Source organism: Nilaparvata lugens, chromosome 1 (genome assembly GCF_014356525.2).
Source record: "Nilaparvata lugens isolate BPH chromosome 1, ASM1435652v1, whole genome shotgun sequence".
In the NCBI taxonomy this organism is placed as follows: Eukaryota; Metazoa; Arthropoda; class Insecta; order Hemiptera; family Delphacidae; genus Nilaparvata; species Nilaparvata lugens.
Window position 1 is genome coordinate 35985785 of NC_052504.1, and position 27266 is coordinate 36013050.

General features: G+C 34.9%; 1 protein-coding gene across 1 annotated transcript in view; it reads right to left on the bottom strand.

Moving 5' to 3' along the window:
- Positions 1-27045, bottom strand: part of LOC111047834 (protein wings apart-like) — a 53867-nt gene extending 26822 nt beyond the window's left edge. Inside the window, exons 1-7 of the mRNA XM_039420328.1 lie at positions 26863-27045; positions 25371-25500; positions 22321-22513; positions 15746-16007; positions 10571-11873; positions 5980-6107; positions 3797-3917 (exon numbers count right to left, since the gene is read on the bottom strand). Of these exons, the coding sequence (XP_039276262.1) occupies positions 3797-3917; positions 5980-6107; positions 10571-11873; positions 15746-16007; positions 22321-22513 (2007 nt within the window). The 5' untranslated portion in view covers positions 25371-25500; positions 26863-27045. The remainder of the gene's footprint in view (positions 1-3796; positions 3918-5979; positions 6108-10570; positions 11874-15745; positions 16008-22320; positions 22514-25370; positions 25501-26862) is intronic.
- Between the last annotated feature and the right edge of the window lie 221 nt (positions 27046-27266).

The following is a 27266-nucleotide window of genomic DNA, read 5'->3' on the forward strand; positions in this document are numbered from 1 at the left end:
CCCCGACTGGATCGTCCAAAAATGAGATCAGCGGGCTCGCTTCGCTCGCCTGCATTTTTCATTTGAGCATGCTTCATTCCATCAGAAAGTCAAAGTACTTCCTCGCTCGATTCAATCAACCAAACGAAAAAAAACCGCTAATTTTGGGCGTATCTTTGGCGTTATTTCAAATTCCTTCCAACACAACATTATTACACCCCAGCTGAGCTTCTGTAGTAAATTTGAGCATTTTCTGTTGATTTGTTCTCGATAAAGCTGAGAAAGCGCAAAAAAAAAACGCTGGAAAAACGCAGATTTTGGGCGTATCTGTGGGTTCCGGGCATGGAAGAAATTGGGATTTCAGTAATTATATAAGAATAACTTTTTAATTGAGTGTTATGTGAGCCTACGTTCCAAATTTATTCGAAAGAAATACGTTAAATTGGAGGATAGTATTTGTTTCTTCGGGTATTGTAAGACGTATTTCTACTTCATAAAGAAACTCACTTTTATCACTCTGATGAATGACCTAACATAATAAATTACGCTAATTGAACGAGCGTAGGGAAAAGAAATGAAAAAATTAGTGCCGATTTTGTAGAACCTTCGTCACTCACGTTTCTGGCAATATTGTGAAACCAAAACTTAGGACTGTCCATCTCGCATAGAGGTTTGCTCCCAATAATAGACAATAGTGCAGGAATGTTGTCTTTTCTACGGATATTATATCTTCCAGGAAGTATAGCGGTATACACCTGTCATTCCGCTATTTTCATTGAGGTGTGTTTCACCCTCTCCCACTATGGTATAGAGCTGATGAATAACTAGTTTCTGGTTTCTTTCTCATGACCAGACTTGGAAAAACCTGACTAATGAAATAAGAAGACAGTTATTACAAGTTTGATTTGGTAATGTTATTGGTTAGTGGTTTGAAGAAAAGCTAAAAAGAGTAGAAAAAAGTTATTGTAAATCTGAATTTGACTACCAAAATATTGAAAGTTGATACTGCAACCGAACAATTTCTTGAATATTCATTCTTTAATACTAAACTAGAATTTATTCTAAATACTCATAATTATTATCAATCAGAGTATAAGTATAACATCCAATTGCATTGCTACCACAAAATGTTAAATAAACCTAAAAGCGAGTCAGAGATAAATGCAATGACCTCATTATACAATTACGATTGCTAAGTTCAATTGGATTTTGAAAAATATAAATAGGTGCCGTGAATGATTTTTAATTGTTATTGTTCGAGAATGGATCAAGAAACCGACAAAACTATAAAAATTATCCTACATATAATTATAAGACTTTTCTTTTACTTCTACAGAATTACTTGAAAGCTTTATAATTATTACATTGAATCACTAGTACACTTTTATTTTTTGCCGTTTTCGGCTAATCAAGTGTCAAAATGAATTATTAGTATTAGAAGGTAAACCTTGATTACCCTAGTAAACCTACATCACCTTAGTAAACCTTAGTTTATTTCCTTATAGCTCATATTCACACTTTATAATGGCATGATTAGCCAAAAGCGGTCGTAGCATCAAAGGAAGTAGAAGGGTTCCTACTGGTGATTTTTTTTTGTGGGAACAGTAGGATACTTTATTACTGGGTTTCTCCATGTTAGGCGATCATCTCACTTTATAAGACTTATATACACAATACTTGGGAGACAAATATAAATAACTTAGCCAACGAGAGTAAGTAATACCTCTCTCTCGTAGAAAAAAGTATGAAGACTAATTTTGTCTTGACTGTAAAACTTGAAAAACTCTTGACTGTTCTTTTTCGTAGAAGAATGCTACTAATAATAGAAAATAGTGGAAGAATTTCTTTTCTGTCTCCCTAGCTCTGACATCCCGCTATTCAATGGTTGATTAGGCTATATATATATATATATATATATATATAATATATATATATATATATATATATATATATATATATATATATATAGGGAGTGCAATCTCAATATACCTGTATCGGACTATCCTTCAGTGGGGCGATCTCTCGCACAAGTGGTGAACTTCGAGCAAAGAACTTCGGAAAGGAAGTACATTGTATTTTGTTAAAACTTTGAATACTTCATTTCACTGTTATTTCCAATTAAGATATCAATTAATTCTCTATCACATTATTGACTGTCAAAGAATTGATCTCTAATTCCTTTTTTGTTTGAAGGAGATCGTATGACCCAGCAACTCACAGTTTATAAAATAAAATGAGTCAATTTGGCTCTTTTTCTTATGGGAAACTGAAATTTTATTTCATAAATCTAGGAATAATCCATTGGTTGAAAGATTTGAATGTCTTATATACATCTATGTTTTATCCATTTATTCATTATAACTGTTAAATTTTTTTTATACAAGCCTTCTTTAAGCAGATGGAAACATTTCTATAAATCCCCATGTATAAGCGCCACGCGGTTTCTTCTTCACCAAAGCCAAGTCCGGCGCTCTCTTAAGGTTATTAGTGGTAAGGAGGGTAGGTGGAGGAATTTATATATACCTTTTAAATTTAATACCTCAGGATATTGAAAATATTTCTTTTCAATATTCTCAATGAGTAATGAGTAATGACTTGAACAATAATAATTTAGACTTATCAATAGAGTATCTCAAACTACCTATATGTTTTTCATTTTCCTCCACAAATTACATAAGGGATGGGATTTGTCTATTGAGAAAAGATTTCGCCAAATTTCAGGAGAGTGATAGTTTTAAATTTAGCCTCTCATCATTTTCATGGTTTGTGAATATTCGATAAATAAATTAATGAATGCCAAATGAAAACTGGAGCAACCTTTATCTGACATAATTTTTGATAGATCAAACGAAATGCGAACCTCTTACGAACTTTCTTCAACAAACAAATTATTCCCTTTTGAATCAATAGTATGGAGGAAAGTCAAGAGCCATCACTTCAGTGAATTACCAAAATAAAAAGTAAAGCTATTTGAATTTTAATTGCTTGACGTTTTTAATGGTTTGCAAGCAAGGGACATCATTTTACTGCTTTTGATTTGAAGGAGATGAGAAGAGCTTTAATACGGTATATTTTTTCTACAACTGCGCGTAAAAAATAATTTACATACTCAATTCTCCTCGTAAAACAGCTTATTTCTGAGGAGAATCTACTTTTTCGCTCGCCAACCATCCGCGCATGCACAGTAGATTTTCTTTACGCTCGCTTATCATTCGCGCATGCGCAGAAGAGTTTCTTTACGCTCGCTAATCAGCTGATGGTAAGCAGCTCGCCAAAAGGTCAGATCTTAACCTAAGAAGTCGGTAATTGTAACTCCGCCGATACAAGTAATTCAACAGGTTTGGGCAGTTGTAGAAAAAAATTTGTATGTAATTCGCGTGTAATGCTTCTTTATCGCTCTTGCAAAATTATCACACTCCGCTTCGCGTCGCGTGATAACTGTTTTGCGCGAGCGATAAAGTCGCGCATTACGCTGTTAATACATAAATAGCTATTTTCGGTATCATTACCAAATCTACATTGGTAAGGCCAAGAGAGAGTTCACTGAACGATTTCACTGAGAGTTCGAGAGAGAGTTTAAGAGATTTCACAAGAGAGAGTTCACTGAACGATTTCACTGACCGATACTCGTAGATTTGGTCACTGGTTGTCTGTCATTGATAATTTACATAGTTCAATTTAAAACTACAAATGTATTGCTATCATGATTCAATTGAAAAAGTCGAGGATATGATATCAATATTTGAATGAATAAATAACGTGATCTAATCCGTGATCCTTAGATAAGTGAGTGTTTCGGATTGATTGGATTGCAAACCTGATCTTTGACAGCGTCATGCAGTGCCCGAAAGAACCTTGCCACAGTGCCATGTGCTCGCACGTGCATCCGGAAAGCTGGAGCCATACACTTTGACGCCAACGTTATAGCCGATAGACACCTGCAAAATATCATAAGATTCATGAACAAGTGTTTGATTGATAACCCCTTAATTTTTCTAGTACATAAGATTTTAAGTACGGTAATTTAGGCAATAATTCCTTATACTCTTTCCTGGAGTTTACAGACAATCTTGAATTTAAAAATAGATAACATAATTCAAAATAAGAATTTTTCTATAGTCTGTGAAAACCTTTGTTCGCAGCACGTGGCTTTATGACCAATGTATCTATCAAAAAGGTCTAGGCTCTATTTTTTCGCTCTTTCTTTCACATAATTATTTCATGGGCTCTCTAGATTCTGAGTGAAATCTAGCAGCGCTGTACTCCATAAGAGCAATGCTGCAAACTAAGGTTTGCACAGACTATAGAAAAGCACCGTTCAATAGAGAAACAGCAAACCGGTAAATTCATGTTTTGTTCAGAAAGCTGAATACTCAACGTAAGGATCGAAGAACAATATAATAAGGTAGGTAATTGAAAATCGATTAGTATCCCACGAGGAACGTGAATAACAAAGAAGTTGAATAACAAAATTTATTGCATTAGTTAACATATGTAGGGAAACATGGAATTTTTATGATAGTAATAGTTGATGACACCTAAGCTGGTGATGATAACCTTCCAAGCTAGAAGGTTTCGGTGACTGTAACAAACTATTGTTCGTAACTTCCGCTGTTAACTTTTTGGCAGGCAAGTAAAGCGTATTGTTATCATACGTATTGTTATCACATGCACACTACCAATTGTAAGAAATATATTGATCGGCCGAATTATTATCGACTTATCGCGAACTGCAGTATTAGGAAACTATTAACCCAACTTTGTTAGATTAAAAAAAAATGAACACGCGTTTATCCTTGAAAAAATCTGATACAAGGTAACAAAACAACAGCTAAACAACACTAATGAATGACTCTCTTCAAGTAAAACTTTCATTTTTGGCCTTTAATACACTTTTGCTAACATAATAGTTTGGAAACTTAAAGTGTAGCTACATATGTATTACTATTATCTTATATATTGTATGCATCGTATGAGAATACTTATATCGGTATGAAGTCTTATAGCATTCAACTAATAGTTACCCTTTAGTTTAGATAGAACGCATGGAGCTGTACATAAGATCAAAGGATCGATTAGTTCGAGTGATTATAAAAGAACTTTACAACTTCGAAATCACATAAATATTTATTAAAATTACTTACAGAATTGAGGAAGCTGTCATTTTTTACAAAACACTCAATGTTTAAGGTGCGGGTGTTATTTTGGTTCGATGTGACAGCCGTTGGTAATGCAACATACACCCCACCAATAAATTGCTTTCTTGCTTTCTTGCCACATTCGTACCAGCATGTCAGGCGTAACTTGTGACACCGTAGCGATCTGATTGTGATCCGATTTCGGGGGTCATTAATGCAGTGCAGTAATTAAGATTGGCTGGTAGAGGCGGAACATAAACCTTATCCTTAATGGAAGCCCACAGGAAGAAATCCAACAGTGTTGAATCCAGTGAGCGAGGTGCCCATGCAATTGGCCCTGCACAGCCAATCCAGCGAAGTTGAAAGCAATTGTCTAGGAAATCCCGAACTTCTCCGTGGAAATGAGCTGGTGCACCGTCATGCTAATAGTAAAAGGGCACTTGTTCAGTCTTAATGACCTCCGAAATTGGATCACAATCAGATCGCTGCGGTTGCACAAGTTACGCCTGATATGTTGATACGAGTGTGGCAAGAAATCAATTAATCGGTGGGATGTATGTTGCATTACCAACGGCCTTAAACTTGAAGTATTTGTAACAAAATGACATTTTTCTCAATTCTGTAAGTAATTTCAATAAATATTTATGTGCTTTCAACATTGTAAAGTCCTTTTATAATCACCCTATTCCTTGTAGTCTATTCGAGGCCCTCTTAAGACTGTAAATTTGCTTCAACAATCACTGGATTGCCAAGCTGGACACTCTCACGTCGAGTTTAAACTAATTTAGATTCAGTTATTCGTTAATTTAATCTAAATTTGTTTTGAAAGTTGAGAAAAATAGGATTATGTGAAAACTATTACCTTGTTCCAATTGGATTGTTGTCTTGTAACGCATCAAGAATGTACTCAACATCATCATTGAACTCTTGAAATTCACCGGATTCTTGGATTTGATGAGCTTTTTTCACGTTTCTCACTACAGTGTAAAACTGAAAATGAAACAAATAAAATTCAGGAAATAGCAGAGGAAAGATAATAATAAGCATCTAAGTGCTCAACGGCATGAATACACATTCCAAGTTATTCATACTCTGAAAAATTCTATTAGGATTTACAAGAGTTGTTCCAATCAGCAGGCCTGAGCATACAATAATTTCAAAAAATAATTCACAAGGAACCATCGCAGAACTTGAATTTTATAATGTCAATGTCATAGGAAACTTCCTATGAATGAAATTATTATTTAATAAATTGAGATGAAAAAATAATACAGTCTAAAACACTAATAATACTATGACCTGATATAGACATTAGTTTATCTGTCATTTTTTATAAATAAAAAAATAAACTAATAACAGTGACTGGAAACATTGCAAAAATACACTGGAACAAATTGCATGAACTTTATTATTATTATTATTTATTATTTTTATTGCATCCCAAACATCCGAATAATCAGACTGGGGATAAGTCAAAGAGAGCAACCTAAAGGAGGTCCTCAACACATATCGTAATACATTTATAAATTACTGTAATTATACAATAGTCACATGAAATATTAATATATATAGTATATATAAAAACGCAGTTAGTCAAGATTACCTATGTACAAGGACCTGGGAAGAATCAAAGACAAGGAACAATAATATATCACTCCTGCAGAAACTCATCCACAGAATAGTATGGCCTTTCAAGTAACAGCCTCTTTAACATTCCTCTGAATCTTCGTAAGTCCGCCATGTCTCTAATATCCTGAGGTAATCTATTATATATTTTTGGGCCCATATATTGCGGAGATTTTTCAAACATGGCGGTTCTATGAGCAGCCACTGATAGGGAGGCTGAGTGCCTTGTATTGTAACTGTGGATTTCATTATTGCGGGTTAAGTTTGGTAGGTTTTTGTGAACGTATGAACAGATCTCCAAGATATACAGTGACGGCAGTGTAAGTATCCTGCTACTCAGGAATAGTTCTCGACAGGGATATCGGGGGGGCTTACCAAAAATAACTCTTAATGCTTTTTTCTGAGATCTAAATACTTGGATGAAGAATTTTGATCTTCCCCAAAGGGTTATGCCATACTTGAGGAAAGGAAAAAGATAACCGTAATATACCACCATTAGGGCCATTTTTGAGCACTCGCAGAGAGAAAATAGCCGAGTTAACCATGGAGCATATTTTTTGAATGTGTACTGACCAGTCCAATCTACTATCTAGTGTTACTCCTAGAAGATCAACAGCAACGCTCTGCTGGGGTACACTCAAATCGGCCAACTCATTAAAGTTTCTGGCTGCAAAATGGGGGGGTTGGAAGGTAATGAACTTTGTCTTACTTGAGTTCATAGACAGACCATTTGCAGCAAACCATTTCTTGATATTCAGTAGCTCTTCCTGTGTTTGGGTGACTACAGCTCTCAAACTTGAATTAGTAATAATAGAAGATGTGTCATCGGCATACTGAATAAGTGGCTTAGTAGAGCAAGATGACAGATCATTTACGTATATAATAAATAATGTGGGACCAAGAATGGAGCCCTGTGGTACACCAGCATTGATTACAGCCCATTTTGATTGATAATTTTTATTGTCATGGTTTATTAGGGTGGCCTGCATCCTCTCTTTCAAAAACGAATTGAACCACCACAGCTCCCTTCCCCGAATGCCATATTTTCTCAACTTTTCAACAAGAATATCATGATTTACGCAATCGAATGCTTTTGACAGATCGCATAGCACTCCACATACCTGCTGGGAGGCGTCTAAACTTGCCGACACAGTATTGAAAAATTTTATTAGAGCTGCTTCTGTATCAAGTCCCCTTAAGAAGCCAAATTGTGTTTTTGAGACTATAAGACTATATTATTCACTCTCATAAAATGAAGAATTTGTTCATTAGCTGCCTTCTCAAAAAGTTTGGAAAAGGCTGTGAGGATGGCAATGGGTCTGTAATTGTTCAAGTCCTCTTTGTCATCTTTCTTGAAAATAGGTCTTACCAGTGCATACTTCATTTTATGAGGGAACTCGCCAACAGTAAAAGACTGGTTGAGGATCCTGGACAAGGGTTCAGACAATATATCAGCAACCATCCTGAAAACTTTCACTGGAAAATTCCCATCCAGCTGAATTTTTATTTTTAAGCGATTTAATGAGCACCTCCACTTGCTTGGGACTAAGAAGTTTAAATCTCATCCTAGAGCTGCAGTTATCTACCACGTTTCTTGTTGAAGCAAGCAGATTGTGAGTACTTCCAACACGGTTTGGAACATCGATGAAAAAACTGTTAAAATCCTCTGCTACTGAACTAGGATTGATTCTTGCTCTAGATGGGATTGTACTTGCTTCATCCTTGTGCTTACCTAGCTCAAATTTCACTATGTCCCATGCGGCCTTTACTTTGTTGTTGGCTATCTCTAAGTACTTTTCATGATATTTCCTTTTGGCAAGTTTAATGACACTTTTGAATATTCTATTATACGATCTGTAATAATTTTTAAAGTTTTGATCCTGTGTTTCCATGTACAGTTTATGTAATTCTCTTTTCTTCCTACTTGACGTTACAATTCCAGCAGTAATCCAACCCTTTCTATTAGCTTGTTTTATAGAAATGGCACAGAATGTTTCATTGAATATAGGCAGGAATTTTCCTAGAAAGCAATCAAAGTTCTCATTGACTGTGAGAGACTCATTGAAGTCCCAATTTACAACAGAGAGCTTGTCTCTGAATACCTTGAAGTTGTTAATAGAGAAGTTTCTCATTTTCACACTTTTTTGAACTTTTGACTCAGGTGTGACTCTCTCTGACATGGGTAAAAACAACCCCTCATGGTCAGAGAACCCCATGCTGAGGACAATTCCGTTGCTGACTTCCACATCATTTTTAGAAAAGATATTGTCGATGCAGGTAGCAGAAATTGGGGGATAAGGCATATGATGCAAAAATGTCAACCAAAGTTTTAGCATCATCGCTGTCACCAAGCAAGTCCACATTGAAATCCGCTGCAAAAAAGACGTTTTCATACCTGACTCCAACACCAATGTGATGGAGGAAAGAGCCAAGTATTTCAAAAAATTCTCCTACATGCTCTTGTCTGGGGATCCTATAGAGGGATATTATTAGTACCTTAGGTCTGGTAAGCTCAATGCACGATGCCTCAAATACCTTTTCTTTATTAAATACATGTAAATCACCTCTAACTTTATATTTAACATCATTTCTCACGAGGATTGCTGAGCCGCCATGATTATCTACTGCCCTAGAGAAACTATCAGCACAAGAGAAACCAGGAATCGAGTTAAGTAGGCTGACATTTGAAGTGTTCAACCAGTGTTCATTAAGACATATTATGGGAATGAGTGTGTGGAATTCAGAAAGGAAGACTTGCAGATCATTTCTATTGCTTCTCATCCCACGGATATTGATATGTAGCAGATAAGGAATATCCTTCTTCAAGCTACTTGATATGTCCCTGGGTTGCGTACCAAAACAAAGATGTGCTGATTTTATTTATATATGCTCTAGAATAATTGAGTCAAATTGGGTCAATGATCCAAAATAATGTCACCATCTCGTTTTTGACATAACTGCTAAGGTGTAAATGCATGCTGTAGAGTAATGGGAACCGGCAGAATTGACCATAGCAAACGGTGCTTTACGACATGAGTTCAACTACAGTCAACCGCACGAAAATAGTCCGATGGAATTAGGATGACTGAGTACCTCCCCCCCCCCCAACAATTCGCCAGGTGTTTTAAAATAATATTTAATATAAATAATTCATAATCAATCAGCACCGGACAAAGTTGATAAAGTCTTATTTGGCAACGTTGCACTCATCTGTTCTAATTTCCATCGGACTATTTTTGTGCGATTGACTATAGTTGCACTCATGTGGTAGAGCTCCTGCTATGTGGTAAAGTTTGCTATGTCAATTATACCGGTGCCCACTACTCTACATAGCATGCATTTGCATATATGCATTAGCAGTTATGTCGAAAGTAGTCCAAGCAGTTATTCATTCATCTCTCTTTGTTATGGACTTGAGTTCTATGAATATAATAATCTTTAGCATAAATACTGAATTAGTAGCAGTTATTAGTAACAATAATAGCAACTTTCTTTTTGTATAGTATATGGCGGTTACTTACTATCAATATTGAATAAGAGGACTATAAGTTATTAGAGCCACTAAGCAATAGAAAAATTGATATGAAGGTTGCGGTTGTTATACCAATGTTATTATCAACCTCTGGTAAACTAGTAGTGCTTGTTTAGTAAACGGACATTCATGAATTTGCAACATCTAGAATCAGTTCGTCGATATATTGATAAATTAATAGTTGTTCTAGTCCTTTTATTCAAGTAAATCAATCTATCATGAGTTCATAGTCCATTTCTTACCTTGACCACATAATAAATTACTGTTATAGGGGAAGAATAGATAGGTGTGTTACCTTCTTAGTGTTCTTGCTGCACTTGACACTGGTGACGGCCTCGACGTTGTCGAGGAGATCAGGGTCGTCATCGGGGTACATGGTGACGCGCGTCAGCACATCCTCGCTAGAACCACTGTTGGCGCCACCCTGCACCATCAGCTGGTCGTCGGCCTTGTCTGGCGTCTGCCCACCCTGACCGCTTCCCGGTTCCTTGTCGTCGCACCACTTGTGCTTGTACAGCGCCAGTCGCTTCTTGTTGCCGCCCATCACACCTCTCGACTTGAATATGCTGCCCTTCTTCGGCGCAACTTTGACTGGCGACTTGGCTACAGCCTGCTGTAGTTGCTCCTCCTCTTCGGCCTTCACACTACTGACGCCGGTGCCTTCGGAAAGCGTGGTTATCTGATCGGCTATACTATCACTATCCTCCTCCTCACTCAAACACTCGGCCGGCTTGCTCTCCACCGCCGGCGGCGGCGGCTCCTCCTTCACTTTCACTTCCCCCTCCCCCTCCCCCTCTTCATCGTCATCCCCATCCTCCCCACTCAACACCCTAAGCAGCTTTTCTCTATCTTCTTCTATTGAGCTGGTTTTCTTGCTACCAGTGTCTAAAATCTTACTGGTTACATCGTTAAAATCTACCTTTGTACTATTCAAAAATGCCTCTGCCTCTTCTAAATGCTTAGCATTTTCTTCCTCCTTCTCTTTGGCAATATCAACAATCTCCTCACTTTTCACTTGTTCCAGCTTGATCTCTGCCATCTCTACGTCAGCTGCTTCTGGCACAGTTTCATCAACAGTCGCTGCACTTTCTTCTTGTCCTTCTTCTACTTCTTTCTCAACTGGTACCAAAACCTCGTCGTCAATTTTGTTTGGCAAATCATCCGGCTTCAATTCTTCAGTAGGAGATTCAGTTACAAGTTCTGATTTCAACTCGGACTTAAATTCTACTTGGTAATGTACAGTTTTATTATTGTCATGCGTGGAGTCGCGGTTTCTCTCGCGCAGACGTTTCGGTGAGATGTGGCCGGCTGCTGAGTTGTCCGAGTTGTTGTTCTGCCTGCGACGCGAGCTCCTCGTCACGGGCGCCGTTGAAACCGGTGATGTTGCGTTCTGCGCCGGTGCACTCTCATTCGAGATAATCTGCGAAGTTCCCTTGAATATTCGCAGAACGATCGGAGGATGATGCGGCGTCGAAGAGGGAGAAGACCCGGTTTCGATGGTGGGCGAAGTGGACAGATTCATTGCCTCTGTTTGCTCCTCATCCGTGTCATCTTTCATCACTGGGAACGCCTTCTTCGAGGCAGCAGTAACTGGGGTTCTACAAAAACAATAAGTTCCATTAACATCAACTGTATAATGAAGAATTTTTACAACAGTTGAATCTGCACTAGTATCAACTTGCTTCCAAGAAATTTGCAACTTTCTAACTTGCTTTTTGGAGGATTGTTGTGACTAAACCGAAGCTGATGAAAAAATTTGTCATTGAGCATTTTCCAACTTGTTTTTGATAAATGTTTGAGACTAAACAGAAGCTGATGAAAAAAGGTGTTGTTGAACATTTCAAATTGATTGATTGATTATATGCATTTATTACGGACGGAGTTAGGACTCTAAGACCTCTCTGCCGCACAACCCTTTACATAAAAAATACATCAGCTTACGAATTAATGAATAGCAAAATAGAATCCTTACTGGAAAATGCTATTACAATGAAAAGATAATCTGAATCCAAAATAACTAATACAGGAACAAAAGACTTTCTAAATATCTCGATTAATTCATAATTTAAATGAAATTAGAATTTCAATTTATAAGACAAAAATTAATAAAGTCTTTACCTACTGAAAAATATAAAATTACAATGAAAAGAAAATCAGAATCTAGAATAACCAATACAATGAAAAGAAAAATCTTCTAGAAATCTCACTTTATAAAATGAAATAAAAAAGTTAAAAACTAGTTGAAATTAAATAAAACAAAATAATGAAAATTTAATGGTATATTTAATAAAATGGAATTCCGTCAACTTACAAAGTTACCCTTCACTCACCCACGCACACAGATTAACCACTTTTAAACCATAGATTTTACAAAATATAATAATATTATCATGTGATTTTAAAAAGTATAATACATGATACAAAGTATCATGTGGAAATATGAAATTAATATCGGTATGAATATTGTGCTAAAAATATTGCAAAGGAAAAAATATGGGAACTGGTTGAGAAAACTGATTCAATGTACATAGAATGATAAAAATAATGCTTGATCCGCCCCAAGCCTAATCAGTGCCAACAGCTACCAGCCAATACAATACCGCCACGCCAAACAGAGCTCGACTGCCAATACTCTTCATCGTTGGAGGCAACAGATTCCAGATACATCAAGCTAATACATGAACTGCTTTGTTATATGGGTTGGAATAACCAATAGTTGAGGGCCCTGCATAGTACCTCTCACACTACGATCTCCAATGAGAACAAATTCATCAACTAAATATTCTAGAGTTTTTAAATGTATTAGGTGACGAAGCAGCATCAGAATGTGATACTAACTCATATGTTTGAGCGTTAGCACACGGAGTTGCTGAAAAGAGGGGGTAATAATTATCATCTTTCCTGAGATTCGAACACAATAATTCTGAGCCCTTTGCAATCGCCCAGCTAAGGCCACAGTCATGACATTGACCACAATATCAGATAAATTAGTGACTTAGCCGGTATCTCTTTTGCATAAAAATCTGGTGTGGTACACTCACACAACTTTCCTTGCTCATTGGACTGCAAGCCTCTTTCTTAAACGAAAATAATCTAGGGGAATAACATAATGACAATTGTCGGCTACATATTAGTTAAACCCAAAATCATACTGGATAATACTATTGTATATTATATTATTTTCAGAGTACAGTTTTCTCTGTATAAATACTGTGAAATTTGATGTTTTTCAAAGATCGTTAAAACAGCTGTTCTACAGATAAAATATCTCGACTATGTGTTCTGAATAAACTGCTCTACCTACCACACGCACGAGGAGGTAACAAAGTCCATTTCTCAAGGATGGGGTAGACCCCCTGTTAGTTTTCCAGGAAGGAGACTCATGCCAGTTAATAGAGCTGATAAATAACCATACAGAGTATGAATTTGAAAAAATCGGTCAAGTCATTTTTGAGAAAATCGTGATAGAAATTTAACAAAATCCAATTTTCTCAATATTAAGAAGCTCCTGCAATTTTTCCAGAAATGAGACTCATTTCAGTTGATAGAGCTTATAAATAGCTATCCAAAGTAAAAATTTTCGAGAAAACCGTGAAAACATGAGTTTTTAGTCATTATCCGCCTTTTTTCCGCCATTTTGAATTAAATTATTGAATTTCTTACTGTCGGATCCTCATGGGCTAAAAATAAACCTTCTACTCGTGATATTTTTCCAAGTTTTTCGATTTGTATATCATCAAGCTATCAAAATGAAAAAGTTTTCTCAGGAAAACCTTTGTTTTTCCGATCGTTACTTTTTGGGATATGAGCGACGGAAGTTTAAATTTTTGTGACAGAACATTTTAAATTCGGTACGATATAAAACCATGAGATTTAGAGGATGGATTCTTCATGGTATTGTTGATCGAGTAAAACAAAAATTTTCTGAAAATATCAATTTTCAATATAGTTATTCGATTTACTAAAAATAACAAAAAATAACTTTTAGTTGAGTTGGTTTGGGTTATTTCTGGTAAATTGAATAACTTTTCCAAAAATTGATATTTTTAGAAAAATTTTGTTTTACTAGATCAACAATACCATGAAGAATCTATCCTCTAAATCTCATGGATTTATATCGTACCGAATTTGAAATGTTCTGTCACAAAAATTTAAACTTCAGTCGCTCATATTTCAAAAAGTAATGATCAGAAAAAAAATGTTTTCCTGGGAAAACTTTTTCATTTTCATAGCTTGATGATATACAAATCGAAAAATATCTCGGGTAAAAAGTTTATTTTTAGCCTTTGCACAGCCTCAAGTTTGAAATATCAAGTCAATCGGTTAATTGGGAATGGAGTTATCGTGTTCACAGACATACACACACAGACCAACACCCACAAATCATGTTTTTGGACTCAGGGGACCTTGAAACGAACAGAAAACTTGAAATTAGGGTACCTTAATTTTTTGAAAAGCAATACTTTCCTTAACTATGGTCATAGGGCAAGGAAAGTAAAAAGGAATGAAGTCACTAACCTTCTTAAGCGAGTGAATACCTGCTAATACATTATTACAAGAGTGGTGTTGATTTTTTTCTTCCAGTCAAGTGTTTGTCTACTGTCAGTTATAGATAACAGATAACAGTCACTATAATTCGAATTTTAGTCATTAATTTATAATTAAGTGCAGTCCATTACAAAGTTGAAACCTCGGATAGCCATGAGTCTAGTGTAGCCATAATTAATTATTGCCTTGGATTTCGTTTCGTTAACTCTAAGTCTATGTTTCACAGTTCAGTCCGTAGACGTTTCCAGTTTATTATTCATACTGTCAACTGTAGCAGTAAAGTCAAAGTAGATGTATAATTGCAGGTCATTTCCATATAAGTGATATTTGGAGAATCTGAAAATATTGGCGACATCATCAACATGAATGCTAAATAAAAAAGACCCTTTCCTACAATATGATAGCCAGAAAAACCATTGAATTTCACAGACCGGCATTGGTTGGTCAGGTAGGAACTGAGCCAATAAATGAACTTGAGTGTAGAACCAAAATTCCTCAGTTTCATAAAAAGGAGAGGGTGGTAGACGCAATCGAAGGCCTTTAGTCCAGGCGCAAGTCAAATAAAAAGGCACTCTGTGTTCAGTTTCGGATAACAACCGTGGAAATATCTCAATATTTTCATTACAATAATATGATTTCTCTCTGTGTGAGCTGTTCTTCAAACAATGTAACTTCTTTTCGGGGATCTACTATTTGATTTCAGTGAGTATTCAATCGCAATGACCAGGGAGGACAAACCGGTTACGAAATATTAAACCAATCTGTCATAAACAATACCTGAGATAAAGCGTCAGCTCAGTCAGAGCATAGCTTTGTAGCAGGAGCAGTCTGCTACGGCACTTTATATTTAGTAAATACGGCCACCCAGCAGTGCAAAAAAAATTGTGAAAGAAGCAGAGCCCATGCGCAGTACTTTACTGACCTAGGCTGTGCGGCACTGGCACTCTTGGATGCTTTGCCCGTGTACTTGCGGGCAGTTTCGGTGGGCTGCGCGGGGTAGGGCGGGGGCGGCTCGAGGGCATTTCGACTCTTGAAGAACTTCTTGGGGCGGGGGGGCGGAGCAGCCGCAGCTGGCGGTGACGGGCTCGATGGCTCCAACTTGAACAGGTCTTTGTTCGACCTCGAAATCTTCACGTCATTCAGCTTCCTTTTGTTCGACGATAGAACGGAATCTTCTCTTCTGCCTAAAAACATCGATAATACAATTCATTATTAGCAGTCGACTATTAGCATACTTTAGTAACATGAAACTTTTGAAGAACAGGCTCATATGTAGAAACACAAAACTTAAAATATATTAATCTTGGACGTAAACAAAAGAAGACAAAAACCATCTGGGCGTTTTTGAAAGGAGAATTCTAAGAAAAATGTATGGTCTAATTAAAGGACCAACGTTATCTGTTTTATATGCTGATGACACGACATTGATATCCTCTGACCAAAATTATGAAAAAGTTAAATCTAAGATGTTGGGAGCCCTTAACTCTGCCAAATTATGGTTTGAATCAAATCATCTAGTCATTAATGAGAGTAAGACTGAATATATATGCTTCTCCCTTAGGGCTCCGCCTGAGGATACTAATGTCAAGAATAATGTCAAACTGTTGGGTTTTACATCGGAGAGAAGATTGGGTTGGGAGCTCAGCCTCATATCTTGAGTTTGTGCAGGAGACTCTCCAGAGTTGTTTTTCTTCTTAGGAGACCTAAGTTATCTTTGAATGCTGAATCTTTGTTACTCGTGTATTAAGGACTTTTCCAATCCCTCATCTCCTATGGAATTCGTCTCTGGGGCAACTCTTGTCATGCAACAAAGGTTTTTATTTGGCAAAAAAAGGCAGTGAGAGTATTGAATAACTTGAAGAACAGAGAGTCTTGCAAGGAAAGTTTCCGAAGTCTGAAAGTTCTAACGTTTCCTTCTCTCTTTATTCTTCATACCTTACTGTATGTTAAAATGAATATAGAATCTTTTCCGCGTCTGGGAGCCAATCATTCCTCCACCCGACGTGGCAATGATCTATCACTGCCTCAAATAAGACTCTCCAAGACAAGAGATAGCCATATTTTTCAAAAAGCCAAAATCTATAACAATCTTTCTTTAGAAATTAGAGAGCTGCCAATCTATGAATTCAAACAGATTTTAAAAAATAAATTGACACAGAGTGCCTACTATTCGGTGGATGAGTATCTTCAGTGTTCAATATAATCAATGCTCATTATGCAACATGTACCTTTTAATTTTTGGTAAAACTGAATAACTTATTAATTATTATTAATATGAATTGTAGTTTGTTTCTAAGACAAATTGTTATTGTAATATTTTCATTTATATATTTTGTAATATTTTATTATACGATTTCTATTATCTTAATGCTTAATTTTATATCATAATTTCTCTTTTATTTCACAAGTGTTATATTATTATTTTTTGACGTGCTCATACAATGTAAAGTTGTTCTGGCAATAAAGAATCTTGAATCTTGAAAGAAGGATAGGAATCGAGGAGAATAACTAATTCAGAGCTCGAGGCATTGATAAAAGGCCGAAATATTGTAAAAATTTCAAAGGCCCAGCGGCTTAGGTGGTTTGGACATATCTGTAGAATTAATGAGAACAGAATGCTTAGAATAATATTCAAGGAGAGGCTACATTGAGGAAAAAAGAGAGGAAGGCCGAGAATAAGATGAGAAGATGAAGTGAGAGACGATCTCCAAAAAATGGGATATAGAGGATGGAGACAATTAATAGAGGACCGAGAAGCATGGAGAGCTGTAGTGGAGGCGGCCAAAGCTCATATTGAGCTGTAGTGCTAAAAAAATAGCAGTCTATATTTAATTTCTTAAAAACATGATAATTTTTTTCAGTTGTAGAATTAGCTAGCTAAAGTTGTTTTTTCAAATGTTGTGTATTTTTTGGCAAAAATTGTGAGGGGTTAACAGGCTCATCTAAAAATTGTCCATTCATAAAAAAAACAGTTATGAATAAGGTGCATATACATGGGGGGTGAAAAGTCTGAGAACGGCTTAATATCTCATACACAAAGGTTATTTGACGATGGGTGTGATTGGGGATCCTACTCAAATTGAAAATACTACTTTACTATGACTTCAAAAAATCTGGTCCGCCATATTGAATGCGATATGATTTCGATACGAAATTTCATGAAAAAAAGAATGGCGAAAACCGCATATCGATATCTCAAACCGTTCAGAAGATATTCACATTATTAATCAATACTATTCAAAACAGAAAGGAGAGAAAAAAGTCCGAGAACACAAATATCTCATACACAATAGTATATTTGGCACCTAGAGCAGAAAATGAGATTTTTCCGGCTCGAAATCGGTTTTCAAGTCCGAGGCCGTAGGCCGAGTTTTTGCCCGTGGTGCGAACGCTATTTTTCGCCACACACAAAAATAAACAATATATATATATATATATATAATATATATATATATATATATATATATATAATATATATATATATAATATATATATATATATATATATAGGCCGAGTTTTTGCCCGTGGTGCGAACGCTATTTTTCGCCACACACAAAAATAAACAATATATATATATATATTGTTTATTTTTGTGTGTGGCGAAAAATAGCGTTCGCACCACGGGCAAAAACTCGGCCTACGGCCTCGGACTTGAAAATATATATATATATGAGAATAGTTGTTTACTAAGCACTTCCGAAAGCAGAAGTGGAAGGTGATAGCTCTAGCAAATCTGAGGTAATCTGAATATCAGGAAATTGTCCTAGTATTTTTATTTTTTATTCTGATTTGTCTAAATAACCTAAAATATGATGTTCAATTATGTGGGAGGTTGAGTTTATACTTCTTTATTCTTTCAAATGACAATAAGATGATATTATTAGTCTATAAATGATTTAATTATTGAATAATGAACACAAATAATGAAAAGTTTTTCGATCAGCTGTTTTTTTATCACCTTTCTTAGTTCCATGTTAGCGGCTGGAAAGGGTACTCTTTCCGGCCTAGGCCGGAAAGAAACCTGTTCTGACGTCAGACGAGAGTCGTCTGCAAACAATGTCTTTCAGATCTACGTAGGGACTGGAAAACAGCTGCTTTCTGTGCAGTGTGGCGAAAAGGTAATTTGATGGTGGGTGTGATCAGGGATCCTACTCAAATTGAAAATACTACTTTACTATGACTTCAAAAATCTGGTTCGCCATCTTGGATCCGCCATATTGAATGTAACATTATTTTTTAAATAGGAAGGTGGTCATGCGATACATGATTTCGATAATGAAGAAAAAATGAATGGCGAAAACCGCATATCGATATCTCAAACCGTTCAGAAGATATTCACATTATTAATCAATATCATGCATTTCAGAAATGAGATACATAAGTGGTATTGATTAATAATGTGAATATCTTCTAAACGGTTTGAGATATCGATGTGCGGTTTCCACCATTCATTTTTTTGAAATTTCGTATCGAAATCATGCATCGCATGCCAACCTTCTCATTTAAAAAAATAAAGTTGCATTCAATATGGCGGACCAGATTTTTGAAGTCATAGTAAAGTGGTATTTTCAATATGACAGGGATCCCCAATCATACCCACCTTGGAATCACAATCTTTGATGAGATACTAAGCCGTTCTCATACTTTTTCTCTCCTTTCTGCTTTGAATAGTATTGATTAATAATGTGAATATCTTCTGAACAGGTTGAGATATCGATGTGCGGTTTTCACCATTCATTTTTTCTTGAAATTTCGTATCGAAATCATTTATCGCATGACCACCTTCCTACTTAAAAAATAAAGTTGCATTCAATATGGCGGACCAGATTTTTGAAGATATAGGCTAGTAAAGTAGTATTTCCAATTTGAGTAGGATTCCCAATCACACCCACCGTCAAATAACCTTTGTGTATGAGATATTGAGCCGTTCTCGGACTTTTCACCCACCCTGTACTTTATAATAAATATGGAGTCCAATTCGCACTAAAAATTATATGAGCTGAGAATTAGAGTTTGTGAATATTCACTATTTTATACTCTACTGAATAATAATAAAAAAAATATTTGTTTCAAGCACATACAAATGAGTTGAGTTGAATACAGTCATTAGATTCCATAATATTAATGTCTATTGGTCATTATTATTCAAGGAATCTAAGAAAAAATTTCTCTCTGAAATACTACTCTTTTACCCTTTATGTAAATAGTAATAGACATGCTTGGCAAAACTGTCCTTGTAAGAGGCCTTTTGACCACTTTATAGGCTGTGAAATTCCATCCTTATCTACTATGAGTGTGGCAAAGCCATACAGCGCTCTCACTCTGCTGCTCACTGGATTATATGCCAGAAATTGTCATAAGAATTAAAACAACAGAAGCCCGTGAATATTAAATTGTTTGGAATTTAACGACTATTTAGAAGCTTTATTCAATTTACAAAGCATAGCACCGAACATTAAAATCCGCACAATAGGCTATCAATGATTATTGCCGAGATATAATAAGAAAGCTACCAAAAATGTTCAACGTCTTAAACTCAACTCATTCTTTACTATCAACTATTCACTTTCATCCCATTCTCTACAAAACGTTCAACTTGTTAATTAAATTGTTCATCATGATAATTTTATAGGCATAGGTCCGATTGAAGTTTTGTTCCACATCTTGATCATTACATTGTCAATCATGCTGATTTGGATAAATTCAAGTTTCTTGTGGTGCAACTTTGTAACATAAAGCGTGAAATAAAAACTGATTATTGATATTTAAAATAATTAAGAGACCAAGATTAGAATAGCATTATTTGATGATTTATTATTCATTATTATATATAATATTATAAATAACTATTATTCATGTTCAATTCAATATTTTTCATCAAATTGTTGTTGACATTAGAGTTTGATTTTCTCTACTCCAGAGAATTCTTATCACTGGTTTCCGTGGTAATTGGGTCAATTGTTATTTAGGAACAAAAATTGCAAACAAACGTAAATTTCCTCAACATTGAGGAAATGAGTGATTTTGTAATTGAGTGTAATAGCAATTTCATTTACAGAAGTTTAAATTTGTTTTTAAAAAATCCAAAACAGAAAGAAAATGGACAGAAAATGAACAGAAAATGAAAGAAAATGATGTGGTGTCCCACAGGGTTCTGTGTTTGGTCCAGTTTTATTTTTAATTTATATTAATGATCTTTTCTCTCATAAATTTCACAGCTCTATCACTTCATTCGCTGACGATACAGCATTGGCGTATGTTGCTAAGGACGCTGAACAGTTACATTCTATGATGCAGAGCGATTTGAATGACTTAAACTTGTGGTTTGGAGTAAATAGGCTGGCATTGAACTCTGACAAAACCTGACAAGTTTATCTGTTTCTCACTGTCTTTTTCATTTGATCTTCCTGACCTTCTTAGGTATCATAGTTGTTTATTCCAAGAGAGTGAGGAATGTAACTGTAGTATAGTGTCCAAAACCATATCTATAAAGTATTTGGGCTTGACTGTAGATGAGCTTCTAACTTGGAATTTGCATATCAGGAAACTGAAAAGATCTTGCTTCCTTCTCCTAAGAAAGTTTTATTACATCAGAAATGTTTTCCCAAATAAAATTATTTGGAACATGTATTTTGCATTTGTACAGTCCAGGTTGAGTTATGGTATTTCTTGTTGGGCCTCGACATATTTATCTCATTTTATGCCAATTATTATATTGCAGAAGGCTTTTATTCGAGTTATCTGTGGTGAAAGTAGACATGCTCACTCTTACCCCCTTTTTCAGAGAATCATCTATATTGCCTCTGCGTCATTTATATGTATTCAAAGTTCTTTCTATGTTATTTAGGCTAAGTGGCAATCGAGGTGCGGATGTTGCTTATAATACAAGAGGTAATACTAGAGGGTAAATAATTCCACCCAGATCATATTGCACTCTCAAAAGAGCTTCATTTTCTTGGGTCCTAAATTTTTCAATAGTCTGCCCGTCGAGATTAAAAATTCAAATAATCTTAAATATTTCAAATCTAAATTACACCTATGGTTGATGGATCATTCTCCGGTTGAGATTAATGAGCTTTTTGTCATTCTTAGATGAATACCCTTGACAGTCACTTGTTTCAATTCTTTCAAATTTTTAAAAAATCAATTATGATTTCTCCATGGTGTGTGTGTGTGTGTGTGTGTGTGTGTGTGTGTGTGGGATAAATATTAAGATAATAAAATTTAATTAAGATAAGTATTTTCATTTGAGTTTATAGATAAGCATTTTTAGTTGAGTTCTGAATGTATTTCACTCCTGTTTGCAGACAAGATTTTTCTTAAGCGAACAGTATTGTAGATCTGTAATATCATTTGTATAATGGAATTTGTCACGTAAGTGATATCATTGGATAAAACTTGATTTGATTTTGATTTGAAAATGTCTATTTTGAATAGTGACAGTGCAGAATTATTCTTTGAGTATAAAAAAAAGCAAAAGTACTTTAATGAACTGACCTGGGATACAAAAGTTTGTACTTCGTATGGATGTGAATGACGTGATGCCCCATTTTCCAACAGTTCCTGTGGATTTCGCTGCTGAAGGTCGGTTACTATTTTCACAGAATAATTTATCGAACTGGATACTTGCTGCCTGTGGAACATTGGCATTCACTTTGCGACCATAACTTTTCGAATAACTACGCGACATCTGTTGCAAAAAAGAAAATTATTCGCTTTCAACTTGGCTTTATAATACAGTCACTCAAGTTTAATACGCTTTTCCTTCGTTGTTATACTAGAGACATGTTGTTAAAACATATACTGTTAAAACTGGCAAAAAACCTTACAACAGAATGATGAATTCAACATACTTGGAATGAAAATTACAAGTAAGAATTAAAGTAAAAAAATTAAAACTGGGACCTCCACACGTCGAAATATCAACGTTGCCAGAATTATTTTCATTTTCTACAAGTTGTTCCTGTAGTTCTAAAAAAATATTCCACTACTTAAATATTGGATGTGATGTGATATTATTTTATGTACAATATTATTCTTATGGTTTAATTAGAAATTCGAGAAAGTTGCAATTTACATCATTTAGCAACGTTGATATTTAATCAAGTGGAGGGCCAAGTCTCAACTTATGTTATTCAGCCTATAGGCTTCATTACAATTTAAGCCACCAGTCTCGGCAACCAGTGGTTCTTCAAGTGTCCGAGTGAGTCGGGGTCGGGGACATTTAGTCCAGTCACTATATACATTGGTGCATACAAACTATATTATGGTTCTGATTTTTCAATATATTATTTGGGTTCATAAGAGAAATCCAGAACCAATTTCTTCATGCAAAATTTCCTTGTGCTAAATACAAGGTAGCCCAAAAACCTTGTATTTTCGGCTCATTTTCCAGTTTTCAGCCATTTCTGCCGAATCTCGTAATCGGACAGAAAAATTTGCTCTCGCCTTTTTTCTAGATCCAAAAATTCTGAATAAAATTAGATCATTCGGAAGTCTCTATCTCCAATGAGTTCTGAGTAATGATTTTTCAAAAATGAGTGAAGTTTGAAGAAAAAAATCAATTTTGTTGAATTTTAGTTTCTGATCAATAATATCTTCCGATTGTTAACATTTAGATGTATAATTCAAAATCCCTCTGGGCGTATTTTTGTGCTCTACAATATGAGATCAGGTAGAGCGCTCTATCTCATATACATTACCAGGTACACCTGACAACAATGCTCCTTGTATTGTGAAAAACACCTAATTTTCAGCTTCAACCATCATCACCAACTATATTGTCCTCACATTGATATTTCGCTCAATGACATAAGTTCATGAGATTATGTTCTATGAGAATCACCCGTTAGATGCACTTCATTTCAGTATTTCCTAGTGGAGAGGCGCGCTTAAGAGCACCTCAAGGATAAAAATTTCAAACACTTATAACTTTTGACACAATGCTCAGATTTCATCGTACTACACTTCATTCTTCTCGGCTCGTCAAGGCGGTCCAAAATCATGCATCGTGAGTCAAATTCAGTCGATAAATGGAAAATTTATTGTTGAGTGTACTTAAGCCCAAATTCCAATACACAAAAAATGGCCAATTTCTATATTCAAAGCTATGTATCTCGGTAACCTCTTATTATAAAAATAATTACGTGATCTTGAAAAGTACAATAGAATTTTTTTTTATCTGCTGTGAATGATTCATAGAAAAAAAAAATTGTAAAGTGAGATTTGATTGTTGAAAAAATCTGGAAATTGTAGATATTTTTCTCATATTAACGGTTTTGGGAGTTCTATGATAGGGAAAAGTTGAAGCTGAAAATTAGGTGTTTTTCACAATACAAGGAGCATTGTTGTCAGGTGTACGTGGAAATGTATATGAGATAGAGCGCTCTACCTGATCTCATATTGTAGAGCATAAAAATACGCCCAGAGGAATTTCGAATTATACATCTAAATGGTAACAAACGGAAAATATTGTTGATCAAAAACTAAAATTCATCAGAATTGATTTTTTCTTCAAGTTTCACTCATTTTTGAAAAATCATAACTCAGTACTCATTAGAGATAGAGAGTTCCGAATGATCTCATTTTATTCAGAATTTTATAATCCAGAAAAAAGACTAGAGCAAATTTTTCCGATTACGAGATTTGGCAGAAATAGCTGAAAACTGGAAAATGAGCCGAAAATACGAGGTTTTTGGACTATCCTGTAGGCTATTCAGTACAAGGAAATTGGTTCTGGACTTCTCCTATGTACCTAGATAATATATTAAAAAATCAGAACTACAACATTAATTGCAAGCACACCCCCTTTTTTATGTCTATATTGACTGGACTAATTGGTTTCACTCGGGTCGCCAGCGCGGCAACCAATTCTGGTCTTTTACTGTTGCCCCAGTTTGCTTTACTGTAGGCCGCCAATGGTTGGTTTCTAGAAACTCACTGGTGGCCGCAAAATTTTACTAAGTACCTTTCCATTAACTTCAAGAGCTTTCTTCTTCAAAAATTATAAAAATTCAAACAGAACATAATTCAACTGAAATCAATTAATATGTCAAGAGGTGACTATGGTTTCTCAACAAGATTCAGTCAAAAATATTTTGTAATATGAAGAGCTTATGAGTTAGAACTGTAAACAATTCCCAAAAATAAAACTCAATACTCGTCAACAAAATATTTGGAGTTTTAATTTCAATAAAGATTTGAAAGGTATCACATTCCATGTATAATAATTATCATGCAGAGGTACCCTACTGCATTTCAAGGTAACTTATACTTCTAACTATATTTTCAAAGGTATAACTGTTATTCCAAATTTTGCTATCAGATTAGATTTTTTCTACACAATACATTTTTTCAAATCATCGAACATACTAATTCAAGAATATTTTCAACTGTCTCGAACACTGAAATCTCACTGGGCTCAAATGTAATAGGCTGAATTTTACCACTGGTTTGCCAGCAGCAAACCCCACTTTTCTATAAAAAAGGATCTATCTCAAATTAGGATGAGAAAATAAAGCTGAATGTTTTTAGATTGATTTACTTACCTTGAAATTATCCTTAGCTATCAAGTATAATAAGGTTTCATTTGATGAGATGTATTTAAACACAGTACGGTTCTAAAAAAATGTGATTCATCAGAAATGTTTTACATTTGCGTTTTCTCGTTGATATACACTGTTGACAAAAAATAAAATATTATAACTCAGCAGCTTTAGTCAAACAAATGTATAAGTTTATATGGGCCTATATATAACTTATATATTTATAATTAGCTATATTATTATTTTTATAATTTCAATGGATATTGACGTGTGATGTTGATTATGTTTGTGACCTTATGACAAAGTCTATAACAATTTGTTTGTTTAATGGCAGATAAACTATTCTTATTCTTCAAGTAGGACGGAACCTATATGGTTGAAAATTGACTAAAAGTTATTAATGGAATATGAACAATGTAAAAAGCGGAGTTTAAATTCTAAATGTTGAGAAATATTATCTCACATGCTATATGTAACTTATAATTGCCTATATATTTTTTTAGTTTAGTAATAGGATGGACAAAAAGCAGAATTAGCCAAGGTTAAAAACTTTGTTTTATATATTACAAGACAGGAGACCCTTTTATTATCAAACACTAAATATATTTATGTGCATTAACCTGACATTGTATTTAAAAAACATAGGCTATTTACTAATTTATTTTTTTCTCATTCTAAGATTGTAGCATTCTTATTTTGTAAGCGCACCCATAAGTGTGAGTGATGGATGAAGAAGAAGGTTTAAGGTAGTGTTGCCAAAAGTAAGATTTTCTTTGGCTACACTACTTTCAGTGCACCAGTCATAACTTAATATTAAAACATCTTGATCCATTACTAGTTGTAGCCAATACATATTTTATCAGTTTTAGTCATAAGTTTGTTTTGTTAGCCTATTAGACTAGTTAGTTATTACTTGGGCTATTCCATTCCAGTAGGTTTAAGTTATTAGTTCCAGTTTTATTTTTGATAGTATCAATACGAAAAAAACCAACTGGTGTTGTCAGTAGGGCCTACCTATCAGTAATTTACTTTTTACTACTGGTGCACTTAATGTGAAATGTCCCCCTTTTATAACAATAATTATTGACTCATAGGTTTGTGAGTTTAATAATGAAATCAACATACCATGGTAACTTGTCTTTCAACCATAAGATGTTGTGCATACGAGAATAATGTTATTTTATTAATGTAAACTAGCCTAGTCAAATTGATGACTTGTGAACCAAGCAAATCGAAATATGTAATTAAACTTGGCGATTTATTCAGAAATCATAACAGATCAACTTAGGAAGGTTAATTGAGTAGGCTATAAGCAAATACAATAGTCAAAAAAAGTAAAGGATTATAGTCTTTAAAATTAAATTAAGATTAAATATGATATAATATTAGCAAAATAAATTATAAAACGCTCTAAAATGCATTTTCTTTGAAAATATTTAAACAGTATTGAATTTCGGCTGGCACGATTTGCATTGCCAACTATTCGGTAACTTACACAATTCAATCTTGAGCACTTTTGCAAGTTACAACGTGATTGTAATACATTTTTGATACGCCTCTGAAAACGCTTTTTTGACTAATCAACATAAAACATCAAAACTCAAACTTCAAACATAACATACATAAACGTTCTCCTCCATTACGAAAACTTTAAACAGACACAGGCACAGTCCGCACACGACACAGGCATCTGTGGATAATAATATTATTTATATTGGTAAAATCAGTACAAATAATAAAATTTATACAAAACAGGCAAAATCTTATTATATCTTGAAACAAGATGAATAAGAATTGGGTTTATTATCGAATCCTTAAAAAGAATTAGTATTTTATCTCATGAAACTTGATTTAATATAAAGTATCATGTTATCATATCAATAACAATGAGTGAGGAAT